This window comes from Mizuhopecten yessoensis, unplaced genomic scaffold, assembly GCF_002113885.1.
Source record: "Mizuhopecten yessoensis strain PY_sf001 unplaced genomic scaffold, ASM211388v2 scaffold1595, whole genome shotgun sequence".
Classification (NCBI taxonomy): Eukaryota; Metazoa; Mollusca; class Bivalvia; order Pectinida; family Pectinidae; genus Mizuhopecten; species Mizuhopecten yessoensis.
Window position 1 is genome coordinate 102131 of NW_018404125.1, and position 18700 is coordinate 120830.

The following is an 18700-nucleotide window of genomic DNA, read 5'->3' on the forward strand; positions in this document are numbered from 1 at the left end:
CCCCCCGGGCCCCAGGAGTCGAATCAACCTCATTTATTTAAGAAATGATTGCCCTCCCCTAGTGATGCTTCAGACTTAATTCGGTTGAATTCCTCTTTGGCGTTTAGGAGGAGATGGGTTTTAAATAAAAGGTTAACGACGGACGACGGACGCTGCACCACGGCATTAAAATCCTCTGGTAGAGCTAAGTAATATCCCATGTATTTTTACATACAAAAACATGTTCAACAGCAGACAATTTTGTTGTTGTACATAACAAACTTAAAGGATTCAAGGAACACTGTTTCCAGACATTTTCATCAGTGTCATAAAGCACGACCTGTGAACTGTTTATGTGTGATGCTTGGTTCGCTAGAATGATATGTACTCCATTATGTACTCTGTCACTTTCTTCATGAGCCCCCTCATCTCGATTCAGAACTGTAGATTGAATGCTCCCTTTATTTCAATTATACATATCGGCACTTTAGTAAAAGGTTACTTACCTACAGCCCAGTAATATATTTCCCAGTGATTACTCGGTGTGTTTGAGTAAAAGGTTACTTACCTACAGCCCAGTAATATATTTCCCAGTCATTACTCGGTGTGTTGATGAGGCGGTCATACAATATCAGCTGTTGCTCATTCATACCATCAAGATATTTGGCTGCAAATGTGCTGAAAATACACAAGTAGTAGATCATTTTTATAATTGTTTCAAAATTCATATTCTTTTATTTTGCAATAAAAGTTCCTTTTAGTTTTAAAACATTAACATATGCTTACCGGGTACTTGTTTTTTCAGATATTTAAATAATCAATAAGTGTTTAGGAAGGACTGATTTATCACAATTTTTGTGTAAGATAACTGACTGAACCAGAGGAATTGTTCCTTGTTCCAAATATTAGCCCCGTCTCTCAGCAACACCCATCCCTCAGTAGGTCCCCCATCAATCAGGGTGGACTTTAAACTTCAATTTCCCCCTATAGGGCCCATCCCCCTGCCCCCTAAAAGCAATTCTGTATTTATACAAAACTGAGTCCGGACCCCCTTTGCCAAAAGATGCTCTACACCATGGTCCTCCAGGAGAGCTAAAAATGATCCGGCCTGCAGAAAAAATCAGTGGTCTCTGCCAGTGGTTAAATTGACTGCAATGAAAGGCTGTCCCCTCATACCCTTGACGGTATATATTTCTGACTCCCTTAAATTAACATGACTCTTTGGTTTGAAATGTTAAGTCCTTTTGACAGAAATGTTGACCCTTCAATATTTATTTATTTTTTATATTTTTTTAATTTTCAAAAGAGTTTTTTTCAAAACAGTGACAATAACAATGGATCAGTAATTCATTCAGATCATATAATAACCTATTTGTCACCAATCATCTTTCATATCACCACTCATACCATACAAGTTATGCAAAAATAAATTTGTATCAGTAAAGATTGCATATGGATAGGTATTATTTCATTTAATATCACACTGTATTGCTATAAGGAAGAAAGAAGGATAAAAGGAAAGAAAAAGAAGCTGGTAAATAAACAAAAAAAAGAAAGAAGAAAAGATAAAGACAGATATCAGAACAAGCATGTCAGGGAAGGAAGTCAAAACAGAGCTAGATACTAATTAAAGTTAAGTAACAGAATTGTTACTGAATAATTAAGGTATCGGCCTAAAATCATGTCAGGTTTTAGGCAAAATCAACTAATTTCATCCATTTCTTCCATTCATTTAGAAACAAGAGGCCCAAGAGGGCCTGTATCGCTCACCTGAATATTTAAGCAGTCATAGCAAAATATTCTCATTAAATATTATATTGCACTAAAAATATTTCCCTCGCAAACTTTGTTGGCTCCATCTGTTGAAACTACCAGCAAAATATTATTATAAGATTCTATGCTTTTTGATTCTTCTTCAGAAGTTGCTTGACATATTTTTCCCTGTGATCTTGTAAGTAGGTCAATGTCATTTTCCTTCTCAAATTGGTTAGCTCTATTCCAAAAAGCTACCAGCCAAATCTTATGAATCCATTCCTTTTAGTTCTCAAGAACAAATCCATTAAAATGTTGTTGACCTCTGTGACCTCTAAAGTAGGTTGAGGTCATTTTCATTTGCAAACTTTGGTGAGCTCTATCCCGGGAAGTCACCAGCCAAATATTATAATTTTATGCCTTTTAATTCTTCAGAAGAAGCTGTTTGAACTGTTTGACATATTTGAACGCTGTGACCTTGAAAGTAGGTCAAGGTCATTTTCATTCGCAAACTTTGTTTGGCTCTTTCCCAGGAAGCCACCTGCCAAATATTAAGATTTTATAACTACCAGTTCTTCAGAAGAAGTCGTTTAAAGTGTTTGACATATCTGCCTCATGTGACCTTAAAAGAAGGTCAAGGTCATTTTCATTCTCAAACTTTGTTCGGCTCTTTCCTAGGAAGCTACAAGCCAAATATAGAGATTATATACCTTTCAGTTCTTCAGAAGAAGTCGTTTGAAGTGTCTGACACATTTGACTCCTGTGACCTTGAAAGAAGGTCAAGGTCATTTTCATTCTCAAACTTTGTCGGGCTCTATCCAAGGAAGCCATCAATCAAAAATAAAGATTCTATACCTTTCAGTTCTTCAGAAGAAGTCATTTGAAGCTTTTGACATATATGACCCCTGTGACCTTGAAAGTAGGTCAAACTAGTTTTCATTCTCAAACTTTGTTGGGCTCTATCCCAGGAAGCCACCAGCCAAATATAAAGATTATATACCTTTCAGTTCTTCAGAAGAAGTCGTTTGAAGTGTTTGACACATTTGACCCCTGTGACCTTGAAAGAAGGTCAAGGTAATTTTCATTCTCAAACTTTGTTGGGCTCCATCCAAGGAAGCCATCAGCCAAATATGAAGATTCTATACCTTTTAATTCTTCAGAAGAAGTCGTTTGAAGTTTTTGACATATTTGACCCCTGTGACCTTGAAAGTAGGTCAAACTAATTTTCATTCTCAAACTTTGTTGGTCTCTATCCCAGGAAGCCACCAGCCAAATATAAAGATTCTATACCTTTCAGTTCTTCAGAAGAAGTCGTTTGAAGTGTTTGACACATTTGACCCCTGTGACCTTGAAAGTAGGTCAAGGTCATTTTCATTCTCAAACTTTGTTGGGCTCTATCCCAGGAAGCCATCAGCCAAATATGAAGATTCTATACCTTTTAGTTCTTTAGAAGAAGTCGTTTGAAGTTTTTGACATATTTGACCCCTGTGACCTTGAAAACAGGTCAAGGTCATTTTCGTTCTCAACCTTTGTAGGGCTCCTACCAATGAAGCTTTCAGCCAAATATCATGACTCTAGGCCTGTCCGTTCTTCAGAAGAAGTTGTTTAAAGGAAAAGTTGACGGACGAGGATGGACGGGCGGACGGACGGACGACGGACGCCGCGCCACGGCATAAGCTCACTTGGCACTTCGTGCCAGGTGAGCTAAAAATTGTAGACAAGGATCACTTTTACCATATGAAATACATTTTTGAACCACATAGTTTTCTTTTATTACATTAGCTAGAGCCATAACAGAGAGAGTACCATGTATAGTTCTGTTTCTGTAGATAAAGGATTTGATTATAAGAAGAACTTCATTATCAATGCGATTGTAAATGCCTGTGTTATTTACCAAACCAAATAACAATGTTTCTTTATTAATAGGTAATATAATTGTTAGTGCTTTTAACAACCTTTCAAAACTTGCCAGAAAATTCTGAACCTCATCACATTCCCAGAACAAATGTACGATTGTTTCCCTTTCTCTTTTACAGAAATTACCATTAGGATTGTTTGATAAGCCTATTTTATGTGCATAAGAGTTAGTTGTTAGAATATAGTGGTTAACCTTAAATTGTAGCCAACGGAGTTTAGAATTTTGAGTTGATCGAAAAGGAATACTGTACATTTTTTTCCATTTCTCTTCATTATAGTCAAAGATATTCCCCCATTTTTGCTGAGCAGTTATGTTAATATTGTTTCTCAGGAGTAAACGGTAGAATACCTGCAACCTTTTTATTTTATTTAGGATTAGCTCAAGTTAAGAGGAAAAATCGGAAACGTCAATGTTCTACTTGGAGATGTAAAAGGCCTCAAGTATTTCTTAATACTTTGGATAACTCCATAATATTGTAAATAATTTGTTATTGTACCAAACACAGTACAGAATTCATTAAAATTTTAAAAGGAAAAAGTTCTACTGTATTTTATTTTAGTTTCAACAAATTTTATTGGACAAAAAGTTGCACAATTGGATAAGACAACAGGCTTAGCCTACATAAGTCTTCTCCTATCATTTATTAATTGACAAGAAGCATAAATTTAGTACATGGATCAACGAGACACACTCGTATACACTTACAACCATGCCATAACACACATACCCCCTCACATACACATAATAAATAAGCATTCACAAAACACCCCCCCCCCCCCCCTCCCACACACACACACACACACACACACACATGCCCTTTATCAAAATTTAAGATATAGATATATATACATAAAAATAAATATAAGAGGCAATGAAAACAGTCATACTTTAATTAAATCTGTTAGTAGCAGAAATGTATTGCTGAACTTTTGAGAGAATAAATAAATTATCATCAGTAGATAGATAAACATTACTAGTTGTAAGTAGATCAACAGATGAATATCCAAAATGATTAGTGTTGTCAGTTATGAAATGTCTATAGTTAATATAAATTGGACATAAGAAGAAATAATGTTCAGCATTTTCACAAGATGCACCACAAGAGCAATATGGATCAACAATCAAGTGATCATTACATTTATCAAAATTTAAATTGCTAACATTATTACGTAATTGACACAATACAATATTTCGTTTTCTTGGATTACAGGTGATGAAAGCTTCAGAAATGGTCCTGGGAGGTGTTTGAATTTTATTAATTTTCTTTTTGAAAGAATTGATAGTCCGAGAAGAAGTGATTGAATGATCGAGATTGTTCCATAGGCACATGACATCAGGAAAGAAACTACAGTTGTAGATACAAGTTCTAGAATGAGGAATGTTAAAAATCTATTTGTCTGTAAATGGTGATTGACTTGTATATTAATATAAGGTTCAATGATGTCAAATAAATGATCAGGTGTTAAGTGGTTGAGGATTTTATACATTAAGACAAGTTTATGCTTATTCCGTCGTTATTTGAATTTTTCAAAACCTGTTTCCTAGTATAATTTTTGATGAGATGTACCACTACTAAGACCAGTTATAATTTTCATTGCTTCAATTTGAACGGATTCCAGTAGTTTTTCTTCTCCAATATTACAATTACCCCAGACAGAAGAGGCATATTCTAAAGTAGGACCAAAGAAGGAGAGATATAGTAATTCTAAAGATTCCTATCAATTTTATGTTTTACGTAGAATATTTAATTTTTTACATGATTTATCATAAATATATTTAAAATGATCACCCCAAGAACCAGTAGTATTAAATGCTACGCCAAGATGTTTATGAGATTTATTTTCATGAATTATCTGATTATCAAATATAAGTAATGGATGCTGTCTATTTTTTTAGTTACAGTTAATGCAACAGTTTTTTGAGGATTAAAATTGATTTTCCAGAGTTTTGCCCAATTATTAATGGATTCAAGATCATCATTAAGTTCTTCTGCTGGAGAAATTACATCTTTGTCAACAATAACATAAAGATCCGTATCATCAGCAAAAAGTTTTACATTAGTGTTAATTTCATGAGTAATATCCTTAATGATTATAAGAAATAAAAAGGGACCAAGAACAGATCCTTGTGGTACACCAGCACAAATTGATTTGAAATTAGAAGCATATTCTTCAAAAATAACACGTTGTTTTCTATCAGATAAGTTACTTTCAAACCATTTAAAAAGATTACCAGAGATACCATATTTTTTAAGTTTATAAAGAAGTCCTTTATGCAATACCCTATCGAATGCTTTGCTTATATCACAGAAAACTAATCTTATATCTTTACCTTTGTCTAAATTTTTAATAATTGAATCATATATAGAAGTTAACTGATTGACTGTAGAATCCCTGCGTTGAAACCCAGACTGGTTTTCACTAATGATATAGTGTTTAGTTATAAAATTAAACACATATTTAAATACTATTTTTTCTAAAATTTTACTTATGCAGGAAGTGATAGCAATAGGTCTATAGTTACTAGGATCATCCACAGCACCTTTACCTTTATATAAAGCATTAACATTGGAGGATTTCCAAGACTGTGGTATCTTACCAGTTGTGATAGTTTTCTGAAAGAGTATCTTTAAAGGTGTTACTATAGAAGGTAGAAGATTTTTAATTAATTTAGTCGACACATTGTCAGGCCCAGCAGGTTTGTTGACTTTAATTAAGTGAATTTGCTCTATTACATCTTGATCAGTTATAGTAATATCTGAAAAGTTTAGGTGACTAAGGGGAGGTAAGTCAAAATCAGAGTCATCATCAGCAGTAAGGTTAGATAGTCAGCTTTATCCATTGTCTTTTATTAAGTCATTCACTATACTAATTCCTGCATCAAACCATTTTTTGTAATGTAATAGTGGAGTTTTAAGTATCAATTCCTCATCATCATTAATATTTCTAACAAGTTCTTCTTTAACTCTTAGATTACACCAAGCCTGAAATACATCTTCCCAGAAAATATTTTTACATTTAGTTGTGTAGATATTCATTCCCACATTTAGACAAAAGCTGAACGTCTACATTTTTTTTTCAGAATTCCAAGCAATTCAATAACCAAGTGAGCTTAAGATTCTCCTAATCCACCCTAGCTTAAGAGCTTCCATATATTTCTTCACATGAACCATTTTTAGACCTCCTTCAATGTAAGTTTGTACAATTACCTCTCTCTTAACTTTATCTGTCTTACTATTCCATGAGAAGTTGAAAATGACTGAATTTATTTTTTTATAAAATATCATCAGGATTGGGTAATGCAATAAAAAGAGGTTTGAACTGTGAGATAAGTGAAGATTTTATTATTCTAATTCTCCCTAAAGGAGTAAGGGCTCCAACACTTGATAAGAGAGTTGAGTTTAACAAGTTTTTAAACGTAGTTCAATTTAGCTATTTTACAAAGGTCTACATGGAATTCTAATCTCAAAAGATTGAAATGTTCCACCCCCAGTTTAAGATCAGTTCAGGTAAAAGAAGGTCCTTGCTATATTTTATACTCCCTATCCATACAATCTGTGTTTTATCTAAGTTGATTTTAAGACCTGTTAGTTGTTTATATACATTTAGTTCCTTAATTGATTCCCTGAGAGAGCATTCTGTCCCATCTAAGATAAGGGAAGTATCATCTGCATATTGCGAAAGAAGGATTGGACAATATAAATATGTATGGTTCGATTGGGTACCCTTGATGACAACCGCGTTTAATCTCGAAAAAAGCAGACATGTCTGCGAAAGAAATGTCATTTGACTTCTGAAAATGGTTATTGTCAACTATTCATAGGAACTATTTTGTGCATAACAATCTTACTGACTTGTAACATAAGCTTGACAGAGTTGCTTCCCTTGGCAGTCGTCTTACCGGTACCAGTTAGCTTATGAGAGCTGTTGAATTAGAAAAAGGCTGTTTGGCCTTGAAATAAGGACTTTTCCTTATATTTTGTTCTGATAAGAACTGAGATGATTGAATAAACTGCACCTTCTTATCTTATAAAGGTGATCAGCTTTGAGCATGGATAATGCTGAGTGTAACAGAAGATAATGTATATCTCCTGTAATGCTGAGTGTAACCGAAGATAATGTATATCTCCTGTAATGCTGAGTGTAACAGAAGATAATGTATATCTCCTGTAATGCTTTCAATGTTAGCTTTGTTTACATTACAATATGAAAAGATAAATAATAGCTCAATTCTTTCCAGCAATTGTAATGATTAAGTAATACTGATTTTTTTTTTGGTGTTTCGTGGGATTTTACCACTGTTGATAAATTCCAAGATCAGAGTTTGTGTCCAAAGACTGACAAGTATTCACTGATCAGATTGAATTGGTTTGGTTTTGCAGGGGCAGTAATTTTACCGGACATGTTCATCAGGCCGGCATATTTCGCACGGACTGATCCGAAACGTCATTTTGTATTTTTTAATTACTTAGACTTTGTTCGACCTTTGTACTTTTCTATTTGTGTCCTGTGTGTTGCTGATTTTATTTTTTAAGGTCCATCAGCATTTTTCCTCTTGACTTAAAAGTATTGAATCCTCATCTTCCTAGGTACTGAGACAACCTGGTACCAAATTGTCTGGGATTTGTCCAGGACACCCTCCTGTATTCACTGATCAGATTGTGGATACTAGCATTACCTTCTGCCACTGTTTATGAGCAAATCACAAAAGACATTTCTATATTATGACGACTTTTTGACTTAACCTTACATGTAGCTTGGTATTAGAGCAATGAACACATTTTCTCGCTTTTACTAATTTCTAATGTTTAAGGATGTACACCTTTGAGAAGTCAAAAAATAAGAAAATGAAAAATACAAAGAAAATTGTTTGTCTGTGTGCTCGTTTTTTGTGTGACTTTTGGTGAAATTTATCGTTTTGACCGTATGAAGACCAATTTCATACAATACCTTTCAAGTGTACCATTAGAAATTTATGAATTTGTTTGCACAATTGATAAAAATTGTATTTTTTTTTCTAGATGACGGAAGTAAAATTTCTTTAAGGAGGCTCCACCCTTTCGCAATTAGCCATCAGAATTCAATGAAAGTTTCACATGATGGTTATGTCACTNTGTTTGTCCGTAGAAAAAGTTTGTCCGGACAACTCCTGCTTAAGTTATGAATCTATTTCAAGGAAAGTTTCATTCTGACCCTTTTTTATAAGGTATGGCCCTTTCTTGAAAAATCCTTGTACAGACAACTTCACCAAAAATACTGGGCAAATTGAATGAAAGTGTCCAGATATGATAATTACCACCTGATGTTGGGCATCCAGATAATTTTATTTTTTTATTCTCTCCCTTTTTTTACGGAGTAATGGCCCTTTGTTGAAAAATATTTGTCCAGACAACTCCTCAAAAACTACTGGGCCAATTTCAACGCAAGTTTTCAGATATGATAACTACCACCTGATGTTGTACATACAGGTTTATTTTTCCAACCCGTTTTTATGGAGTTATTGCCCTTTGTTGAAAAATCCTTTTCCTGACAACTTCTCCAAATTTATTAGGCCAATTTTAAAGTTTACAGATATGGTAACTGCCTGCCCCCTGAGGTTGTGCATCCAAGAAGTACTTTTTCATTCCGACCCTTTTAAAAGGAGTTATGGCCCTCTCTCTCCTAAACTACTGGTCTGATTTCAATGAAAGTTTAAAGATATGGTAATTACCCCCTGATGTTGTGCATCAGGGTAGTATTTTTTAATTTCGACCAATTTTTAAGGAGTTAAACGTCCCTTTGATAAAAAAATTGTCCTGACAACTTTTCCTTAACTACTAGGACGGTTTCAGCAAAACTGGTTCATCTGGGCTAACAAGATTTGGTTTGCAAGTATGTTTTGCCATTGGGAGGGAGTACAGAAAGTATGTCAGTTACCTATATTCTTAAATAAGTGTACAGTGCAGTGAATAAAGAAATAAATACTCTTGTGAGACTATGGATTGCTTTGCAATGCTTTACCTTAGTTAGCCTTTAGCTTACAGCTCTGGTTTATATAGGAGTGGGGGTACTAGTTAGCATTTGGCTTACAGTTTTAGTTATTTCAGAAATGCAATTTATGTTACCCCTACCCCATTTTTTAAGTGTAAAAATACTTCTTTTTCAATGTGTTTTTGCAGATGTAATGATTTATTTAAAAGGTTCTGGTATTATTTTTTTATTAATATTCAATGGATCGAAAGAAATGTGTTTTTCTTCCTAAAACAGTCAATAAAATGGGGGTCAGTGCGCTTATTTTTTTGCTATATTTTTTTTTGATTAATTTCTCACCTTTAGTGAGATAAAACACCAAAAGCGCTTCAGTTGCCATGAATTAGTAGTGATACCAATATTGTACTGATTTTCCACTTTCTTGTAAAATAAAATCATAATTTTGAACATTAAAAACTTGGATAGTTAGAAATTGTGATACAATGACACTTTTAGTTATAGATATAACGTCAAAAAGGTGACATTTACACATTTTTGAGATATTCAAAATGGCCGCCAAATTGGTCCTTTTTGTAAAAACCTGTATCAAAAAAGTTCTGCAAATAATGGGCATCTAGTGTTTTGGCTAGGGAATACTTAGACAACTCAGCCGCTAGAACTTGTGTGTATGGATTTTCTGACCCTGGAGAGGTCCAAGGGAGGCTATTCATACATTCTAGTTGTGTCGGATCATTTTACTAAGTACCACTCGCAACATGGAGGCTAAGACAACTGCGAATGTGTTTATCCAGAACTTTGTTAATCATTATGGAATTCCACAGCGAATACATTCCGATCAAGGAGCAAATTTTTGAGGGACGGATCATCGCGCAGTTGTGCAAAGCTCTTGGGATCGTTAAATCGCGAACAACTCCATACCACCCGATGGGGAACGGCTAATGTGAAAGATTTAATCGTACCCTGTTAGGAATGCTGCGGACCCTGGATCCAGACAAGAAAGCAGACTGGAAAAATCACATTGGAGAATTAGTGCATGCATACAATTGCACGCGTCATGAGAGCACCAGTTATTCACCGTTTTAACTCATGTTTGGGAGGGAGCCCAAACTTCCACTTGCTTTGGCATTTGGTATAGGAAGCTCAGATGAAAATCAGACGCTCCCCACCTATGTAAGCACCATGAGGAAGAGGTTAAAGGAATCGTACCAGTTAGCGATGGAATCCACCAGATTAAACAGTCAGAGACAGAAAACCCACTATGATTCACGCACAAGAAGTGCTGTTCTACAAATTGGGGACAGGGTATACGTACTGGTGCATGTGCTGCCCTTTCGTGTCATCAGTCAACCCAACAGCAGCATTCCGGTGTACACTGTACAGCCAGAGGAGGGATCTGGAAGGTGTAAGACCTTGCACCGTAACCACCTACTCCCTATTGGTTGCTTGGAGGAAGTTGACACAGAGACCAAGAAAGAAAACAACATCACCACTGTGCGGCCGAGACGAAGTGATCGTACTTTAAGATCAAGCCCACAGGCCATGATAAAGACCATGAGCCTGGAAGTGAAGAGTCTGACGAGGAATACATAATTGTGCCTGATGTTATCAGCACTGAAGAGGAGGAGTTGACCCCCTCCACAGAGTCAGTAGATGTATCGGCTCCGGAGCAGGAGAATGTAGTGAGTGGTGACGACCACATGCCCGACAATCCGTCAGAGGGCAACATTCATCCAGACATTGGACAGGCAGAGGATTTAAGTGTTGTTGAGGAGAATGCCAGTGAGGAGGAGGATCCTGTAGATGAACCCGCACCTTGGAGGTCAGGGAGGGTAAGGACACGCCCTCACAGGAATTAGCATTAAGGCAACAAGTCAAGGAAACAGACTGGCAAGCTCACTTTCTGATTGAATTTCCACTCAGGGAGTGTTTGGGGACATGTCAGAGTCCATCGCTATGGCTTTACTGCAGGTGATTTGTTCTACAAAGCGATGAATTGTACNTGACAATCCGTCAGAGGGCAGCACTCATTGGACAGGCAGAGGATGTAAGTGTTGTTGAGGAGAATGCCAGTGAGGAGGAGGATCCTGGAGAGGAACCCGCACCTCGGAGGTCAGGGAGGGTAAGGACAAGCTGTCGCTGGATGACCTCACAGGAATTAGCATTAAGGCAACAAGTCAAAGAAACAGACTCGCAAGCTCACTTTCTGATTGAATTTCCACTCAGGGAGTGTTTGGGGACATGTCAGAGTCGATCGCCATGGCTTTACTGCAGGTGATTTGTTCTACAAAGCGATGAATTGTACATACATGTAGATGTAATAAGACTATGTATTTGTACTTTCTAGAAGAAAGACTTTAATGCATAACATCTAGTGTTGCTATGTAAATGACAATGACGTCATTTCTCTCATCAGGGGGTGGGGGGGTTAATACTGAAATTTAATGTTGGATTATGCTGTGAAATTTTAGAATTTAAAAAAAAAACAACATATTAATGTTCAGTAATAAACGACAAGTATAGGTAAGTATATAGTTGTTCGCTTATAACTGAGTGACATAGTGTATTGGAAGCAAATGACGAGGACACCATCCTTTTATCAGGAGGTGTATGTGACAGGCACCTATCAAGTGCTTGGCCAATTTTAAGTAAGTATATAAATTCTCCTTTTCATTCCTCTTTTTTTATATCTTTTACATTCTTTATCTTGTATTTCATTTACTCTATTCAATTACTTTTCATACGTCTGTGTCCCCTTATGCGAGTAATGAGTTTTACCAGTGTTATCCTGCGAGAAACGTGTTTTACCTGTGTTTTCCTATTGATTTAAACATATTTTTATTGCCTTGAAAATGACAAAAAGGATTGGGCACAAGTTCTTACAACTTAATTAAGCCCTCTCCTAACTTAAATACAGTTTACGTACATCATAGCTGTCTTAACATGTACATTTCATTTTTTTTTTAATTATTTATTTTTTATTGAATTTAAGTTGAATTATTAAAATAGGTTGTTGACGACTGTTTCTCTGTACCCCGACCTACTCATAGAGAATTAACCGAGGTTTTCACACAGATAAAGAAAATTCAATTCTTCGAACATGATGTAATTGTTGTAATTAAGACTACTTACTAGAAGCGGTTTGTATCCTTAATGTACTTACATACATAGTTAAAGGTTTTACTGTTTTGTTCAAAAGTGAGATCATGATTACCCCAGAGAAGTGTGTTTATGTCTGTTAGGAGGATCTCTGGAAGATTTAAGTTCCTAAGATTTCTTACCAGGTGATTTCTTACAGTTGAGTAATTTGGACATGTATAGAAATAGTGATGTACATTTTCTACCTCCCCACATAAACATAAAGGGTTATCACTGAGGTTAACTCTATAAATGTCATATTGAAGACTGCTGCATTTGTTCCTAAGTCTGGTGTGTAAAATTGTAAATTTTCTATCTCCTACTGTTAAAAATTTTGGAATAGAAACAACATCATGTTTGAAACAGTTTTTAAATGCAACAAGAGAATGGGTTGACTTTATGTTTTCCTGTTCAAGTGCGTTACCTGTGTACCTGTCTTGTATGTCACGTGGTGTCCTATATTCATGTCCCAGAGAGTTGGGGTAGGGTATCGTATTTGGACCTCTATGGCCAAATATGTCGACGGAGGAGGACATACATTTTATATGCTGTCTCTGCTTATTGAGCCCTCTGATATTTGCAGGACAAGTGGCATTTTGCTGTTACACAGCGGTAAGTGTTTTAAGTGAGAAAGTATTGTTTGTATGTAGGTTTTAAATATTATATATTATGTACAATTTATAATTAATACAATTGTGAAACTTTAGATAACACATGGTTTTGGAGACTCCATTTCAGTCGCTTGTTTAGTTTCACCATGTCCAGAAAACGTATATATATTCTTGTCTAAGTAACTGCTAAATAATTATTAGATATTCCATTATTATTTTCCTCTATAGCAATTTAATTCTATTATTAAATTGAGTTCAAATTAAATTGAATGAATGTTATATTTGTGTGTGCATGTACATGCGAATGTGTATTTCTGGTTTGTATTTGTCATTTGTAGATATGCGTTTATTGGGGTATATACCCGTAATTAACAACCGAATTGAACCCTAAAGGCGGTGTTGAGTGGTATTTAATGGCCCTCACAATAGAACCGGCTACACATTTTTCAGATGCATGCTTGCTTTTTAATAAAAACCTCCTATACTAGATCAAAATGAGGTTTTAACAAACAGTTATTCAAAAACATCCCCATGACAACAGTAAACTGGATTTCCATTTCTGACACAGTAGCCTACCTAAGAAGAAGACCATTTTCTAGCATTCCTCGTTTCCTGCTTTGGTACAGTAGGCGTGACCTCATGACATCCTCATCTTCATTGAGCCTTTCCTTGTAAGGGGGTGGGGGAGGATACTCGTCTGGTGGCGTGTAGTACTCGGAGGAATATCTCACTGTCTGGACTGATGGAGCTGCAACTCTCTGAGGAGACAACACATCAACAAAAACGTGAACATTATAAGGGCTATCTTTTGTATACTATTTATGAATCACATTTATACAATGTTATTAATTACAATACTTATTTTTTTTCTTGTGATTAACCAATCTTTAAGACTCTATTGATTAATTCATGCACTAACACAATGTAGGAGGATGTAACAGCTAAGAAGGTGATGGGGGTAATACTGCCTTGCTGGAAAAGCAAATTTTCAGTGATGCGGTGTAAAGTGGGCCCGCTCATGATCACTACATTGTAGTTCAGCAACGTAGCCTAAAACATGAAAAAACTACTCTGAAGTGAACACCTTAGTTAAGGTCCAAATATAGCTGTAACAAATTTTCAGGTCCCTATGGGAGAAACCAAGCCTGACTTTTCTTTGGCCCTGACACCAGACTTACATATTTTGACAGAAAGATGTCTGGTGGCAGGGCCAGAGAAAACTCGGGCTAGGAGGAACCATGGGATTCTCCAGTGTAACAGCTCAGTAAGTTGAGGGGGAAATACTGTCTTACTGACAAGCTAGCTTTTCCAGCGATGCGGTATAACACGGGGACCCGCTCACTAGTTGGCAAAGTCGAACTTGGCCAGTAGCTAGATGGTGACTGCGCGCACGTTTCAGGATTATGCAATGACATTTATCCGTCAAAACAGGAGATGTCAACACCATTCATGACAAGTTTCCAGTGTCCTGTGAAGCTACATCATTAATCAGTATATTAATAAATACCAGTTTTCATTACATACCTGACAAAGTCGAGCTGTCTGTACGCCACAACGTACAATCTGACGAATAGCATTGAATGACATGGTCGTTCACAATCGCCTGCCTGGCCTTGTTGTATAATAATAATGCAAATTTTTGGAGTTACTTCCCTTTAACCTTTCACTTCCGGCGGGCGCCGTGCTGTGAGTATTGCAGAGTTATCTTCTCTTGTGAGCAGGTATTGATTGTTACGTCATTGGTTTGCTAAATATCACTCCCTTTTGTTTATTGAAAAGATGATGACTTTTAAAGATTTATACACAAATGACCAGATGTGAGATTGAAAGAGTGGCAAGGTCATTGACAAGAACAATCTTAATTAATAGCTTTTCATCTGAGCATATGCATCTTGGTTTTTAAGAAGAAGTCATATTTTTTTTTACATATTTGACCCCTGTGACCTTGAATATAATTCAAGGCCATTCTTTTGAACAAACTTTTCAAAACCTTTCATCCCAGCATGCTACCTGCTAAATGTCATCGTCCTAGCCTTTAAGTCGTTTAAGTTTTTGACCCTTGTGAACAAACTTGGTAATCCTTCATGCCTGAATGCCACTAGCAAAACATTGTCACCTTGGACATTTTGGTTTTTCATCAGAAGTCGTTAAAAGGTGTTTTTAAAGACAATTGACCCCTGTGATCTTGAATATAGGCAAAGGTCAATCAATTGAACAAACTTGCTTCCTTCATTCCAGCATGTTACTAGCCGGATATCACATGCTTAACCTGTGACTCTTGGTTATTCAGTAGAAGTTGTTTCAAGGTTTCAAACATATTTGACCCCTGTGACCTTGAATAGGGTGAAGGCAATTCATTTGAAAAAACTGTATTCAAGCATGCTACAGGCCAAATACCATCATCCTGGGCCTCCCGATTATTCAGAAGAAGTTTTGAAAGATTTTAACATATTTGACCCTGTGACCATGAATTTATATTAAGGTCATTACCCTAGGCCTTTTGGTTATTCAGAAGAAGTCATTTAAAGATTGTAAACCTATTTGACTCCAATGACCTTGAATATATGTTATGGTCATTCATTTGAACAAACTTCGACGCGTTTCATCCCAGCATGTTACTGGCCAAATGTCAACACCCTAGGCATTCTGGTTATTCAGAAGAAGTCGTTTAAATGTTTAAAACATATTTGACCCCTATCACCTTGATTATAAGTCAAGGTCAATCAATTGAACAAACTTGGTACCCCTTCATCCCAACATGTCCCTAGCCAAATATCATCACCTTGTGCCTTCTAGTTATTAAGGGAAGAAGTTGTTGAAAGATTTTTAACATATTTGACCCCTGTGACCTTGAAAATGGACAAAGGTCATTAATTTGAACAAACTTGGTAGCCCTTCATCCAAGCATGTTACTGGCCATATATCATCACCCTGGGCCTTTTTGGGTTATTTAGAAGAAGTTGTTTTAATGTTTAAATATAGTTGACCCCTATGACCTTGAATATATGTCAAGGTCATTTACTTGAACAAACTTGATAGCCCTTTATCAAAGCATGCATCTTGGCCAAATATCATCATCCTGGGCCTTCTGGTTATTCAAAATTAGTCGGTTAAAGATTTTAAACATATTTGACCCCTACGACCTTGAAAACGTGTCGATGTCATTCATTTGAAGATACTTCGACGTGTTTCATCCCAGCATGATACTTGCCAAATATCACCACCCTATGCCTTCTGGTTATTCAGAAGAAGTTGTTTTAAAGTTTTAATCATATTTTACTCCTTGTGACCTTGGATATAAGCCAAGGTCATTTATTTGAACAAACCTTGGTAGCCCTTCATCCCAGCATACTACTAGCCAGATATCACGACCCTGGGCCTCTTGGTTATTCAGAAGAAGTGTTTTACAGTAAAAAGACGACGACGGACGGACGATGGACGGACGCCGCACCACACAGCATAAGCTCACTTGGCCCTTCGGGCCAGGTGAGCAAAAAACGGACAAACTAAACCGGTTGTTCCGCATAAACGAACAGGCCCCTGCAAAATACAAACAAGTTATTTGAGTCTTATCTTCACATTAACATCACAGTTTTTCCATGACAAATAATGTCACTCTATAATAAGTATATTAGACTAAATGAACAGATGAAATACTTACAAACCGTTCCCTAATTGAACCGTTTGTTACACAATAAAAATCGTCGAAAAATAATTAGTGCATGCCAGTTTTGCAGGGAACGAAAATTAAACTGACCATCAACATTTGCTTATCATTTGCCTATTGTATTACATGCGCAAAAACTAAGGCAAGCGTTTCACCGAATGTGGGTTTTTGGGGTACCAAAAGGGGTAGGGTAAATCACAATTATAATTTGCTGTTTTCAAAATGAGCTAAAGCAACCAAAATAATACCATTTCTGTTTTTGAAAACATGAATAAAGATTGTTAATATAAAACGGAGGATTAAGACAAGGGGTTATTTTAGGTAATATTCAAATGAAAAGTGTTTTGTGTTCTCAATTTTCAGTTGAATTATACAACTTCACTCATTTGGGTACATACAATATGTAAAACGCATATTTACTACACACTTTAATTTTGTTTCATACTGAGTTATCAATTAGCGCCTGATAAGGCAGCCCCTGCGAATTCCTCAACATTGTATTGATTAATATATATATGCTAATTGTATTGACTGTATAAAATTGTATATCTATGTACTGTGAAGCGCTGTAGAGTGGGTTATGTTAGCTAGATAGGGCGCTATATCAAATGTTGTATATTTATTTCAAAAATCAGCAACCGACCGAATTTAACATTCTTCATGTTGTATTTCATTTACTCTATTCAAAGTTTACCTTTTATACGTCCGTGTCCCCTTTTGTGAGTAATAAGTTTTACCTGTGTTGTCCTGTTAACTAGTCCTGTTCACGTACCCGTCGTATCACGTGGTGTCCTATTGACGTGCTAGAGAGCTGGGGTCGGGTACTGTATTTGGGGCTCTCTGACCAAATACATTGACGGAGTAGGTATACATGTATATATCAGCTCTCTGATATTAGCTTTAGGAAAAGTGGCATTTTACTAAGTGTTTTTTAATTGAGAAGGTATTTTTTGTATGTACAATTTATAATTAATACAATTGTAACATAAATTAGTAATTTTAAATAGCACGTGGTTTCGTCGATTTAATTTCAGTCGCTAATGGTAAGTCTCCATTTAATTTCTCATTTTCTCTTATAGCAATTTAATACTATTATTAAATTGAGTGGATGTTTTGTGGAATGAATGTTATACTTGTGTGTGCAGGTACGTGCCAGTGTGTATTTATGGTTTGCATGTTATTTGTAGATTGGCGTCTGTTGAGGAATTTGCCCCGTAATAAACAACAGAACAGAACCCTAATACGTTGATGAGTGGTATATTAATTGCCCTAACATTGGAACGGCTACATATATACTGATTCCATAAGTTTGTCGAAGAAGATTTTACTGTCGACATTACTTGTGGTGTGTTTTCCGGGGAAGGTCTCTGTTGGTATTGCTATGTACTTTAATCCATAAAATATCGTCATATTTGTCTTCTAAAATCTGCACTTTACGAAACTTTAAAATTTCATTTTTTCAAAGATTCCAACTCATGCGCTACACACTTGGCGTTTTTGTGTAAATTGTTTCCAATCCATTTGTATCCGTCGAGGAATGGTGTTGAATGGTCACGTAAAAGGTTTCACAAATAGCGAAAATACTTTAAGTCTAAGATTGAGGTTATCGTTATTGGACAGGGACAAACCTCCTAGGTTTCAGAGACAGATATTTAGTCGGGGTCGGCAT

At 36.0% G+C, this 18700-nt stretch overlaps 1 protein-coding gene across 1 annotated transcript in view; it reads right to left on the minus strand.

Moving 5' to 3' along the window:
- LOC110465902 (succinate dehydrogenase assembly factor 2, mitochondrial-like) overlaps positions 1–15015 on the minus strand; it is a 17785-nt gene extending 2770 nt beyond the window's left edge. Inside the window, exons 1-3 of the mRNA XM_021522055.1 lie at positions 14889–15015; positions 13941–14122; positions 548–657 (exon numbers count right to left, since the gene is read on the minus strand). Of these exons, the coding sequence (XP_021377730.1) occupies positions 548–657; positions 13941–14122; positions 14889–14951 (355 nt within the window). The 5' untranslated portion in view covers positions 14952–15015. The remainder of the gene's footprint in view (positions 1–547; positions 658–13940; positions 14123–14888) is intronic.
- Positions 15016–18700: the final 3685 nt, after the last annotated feature.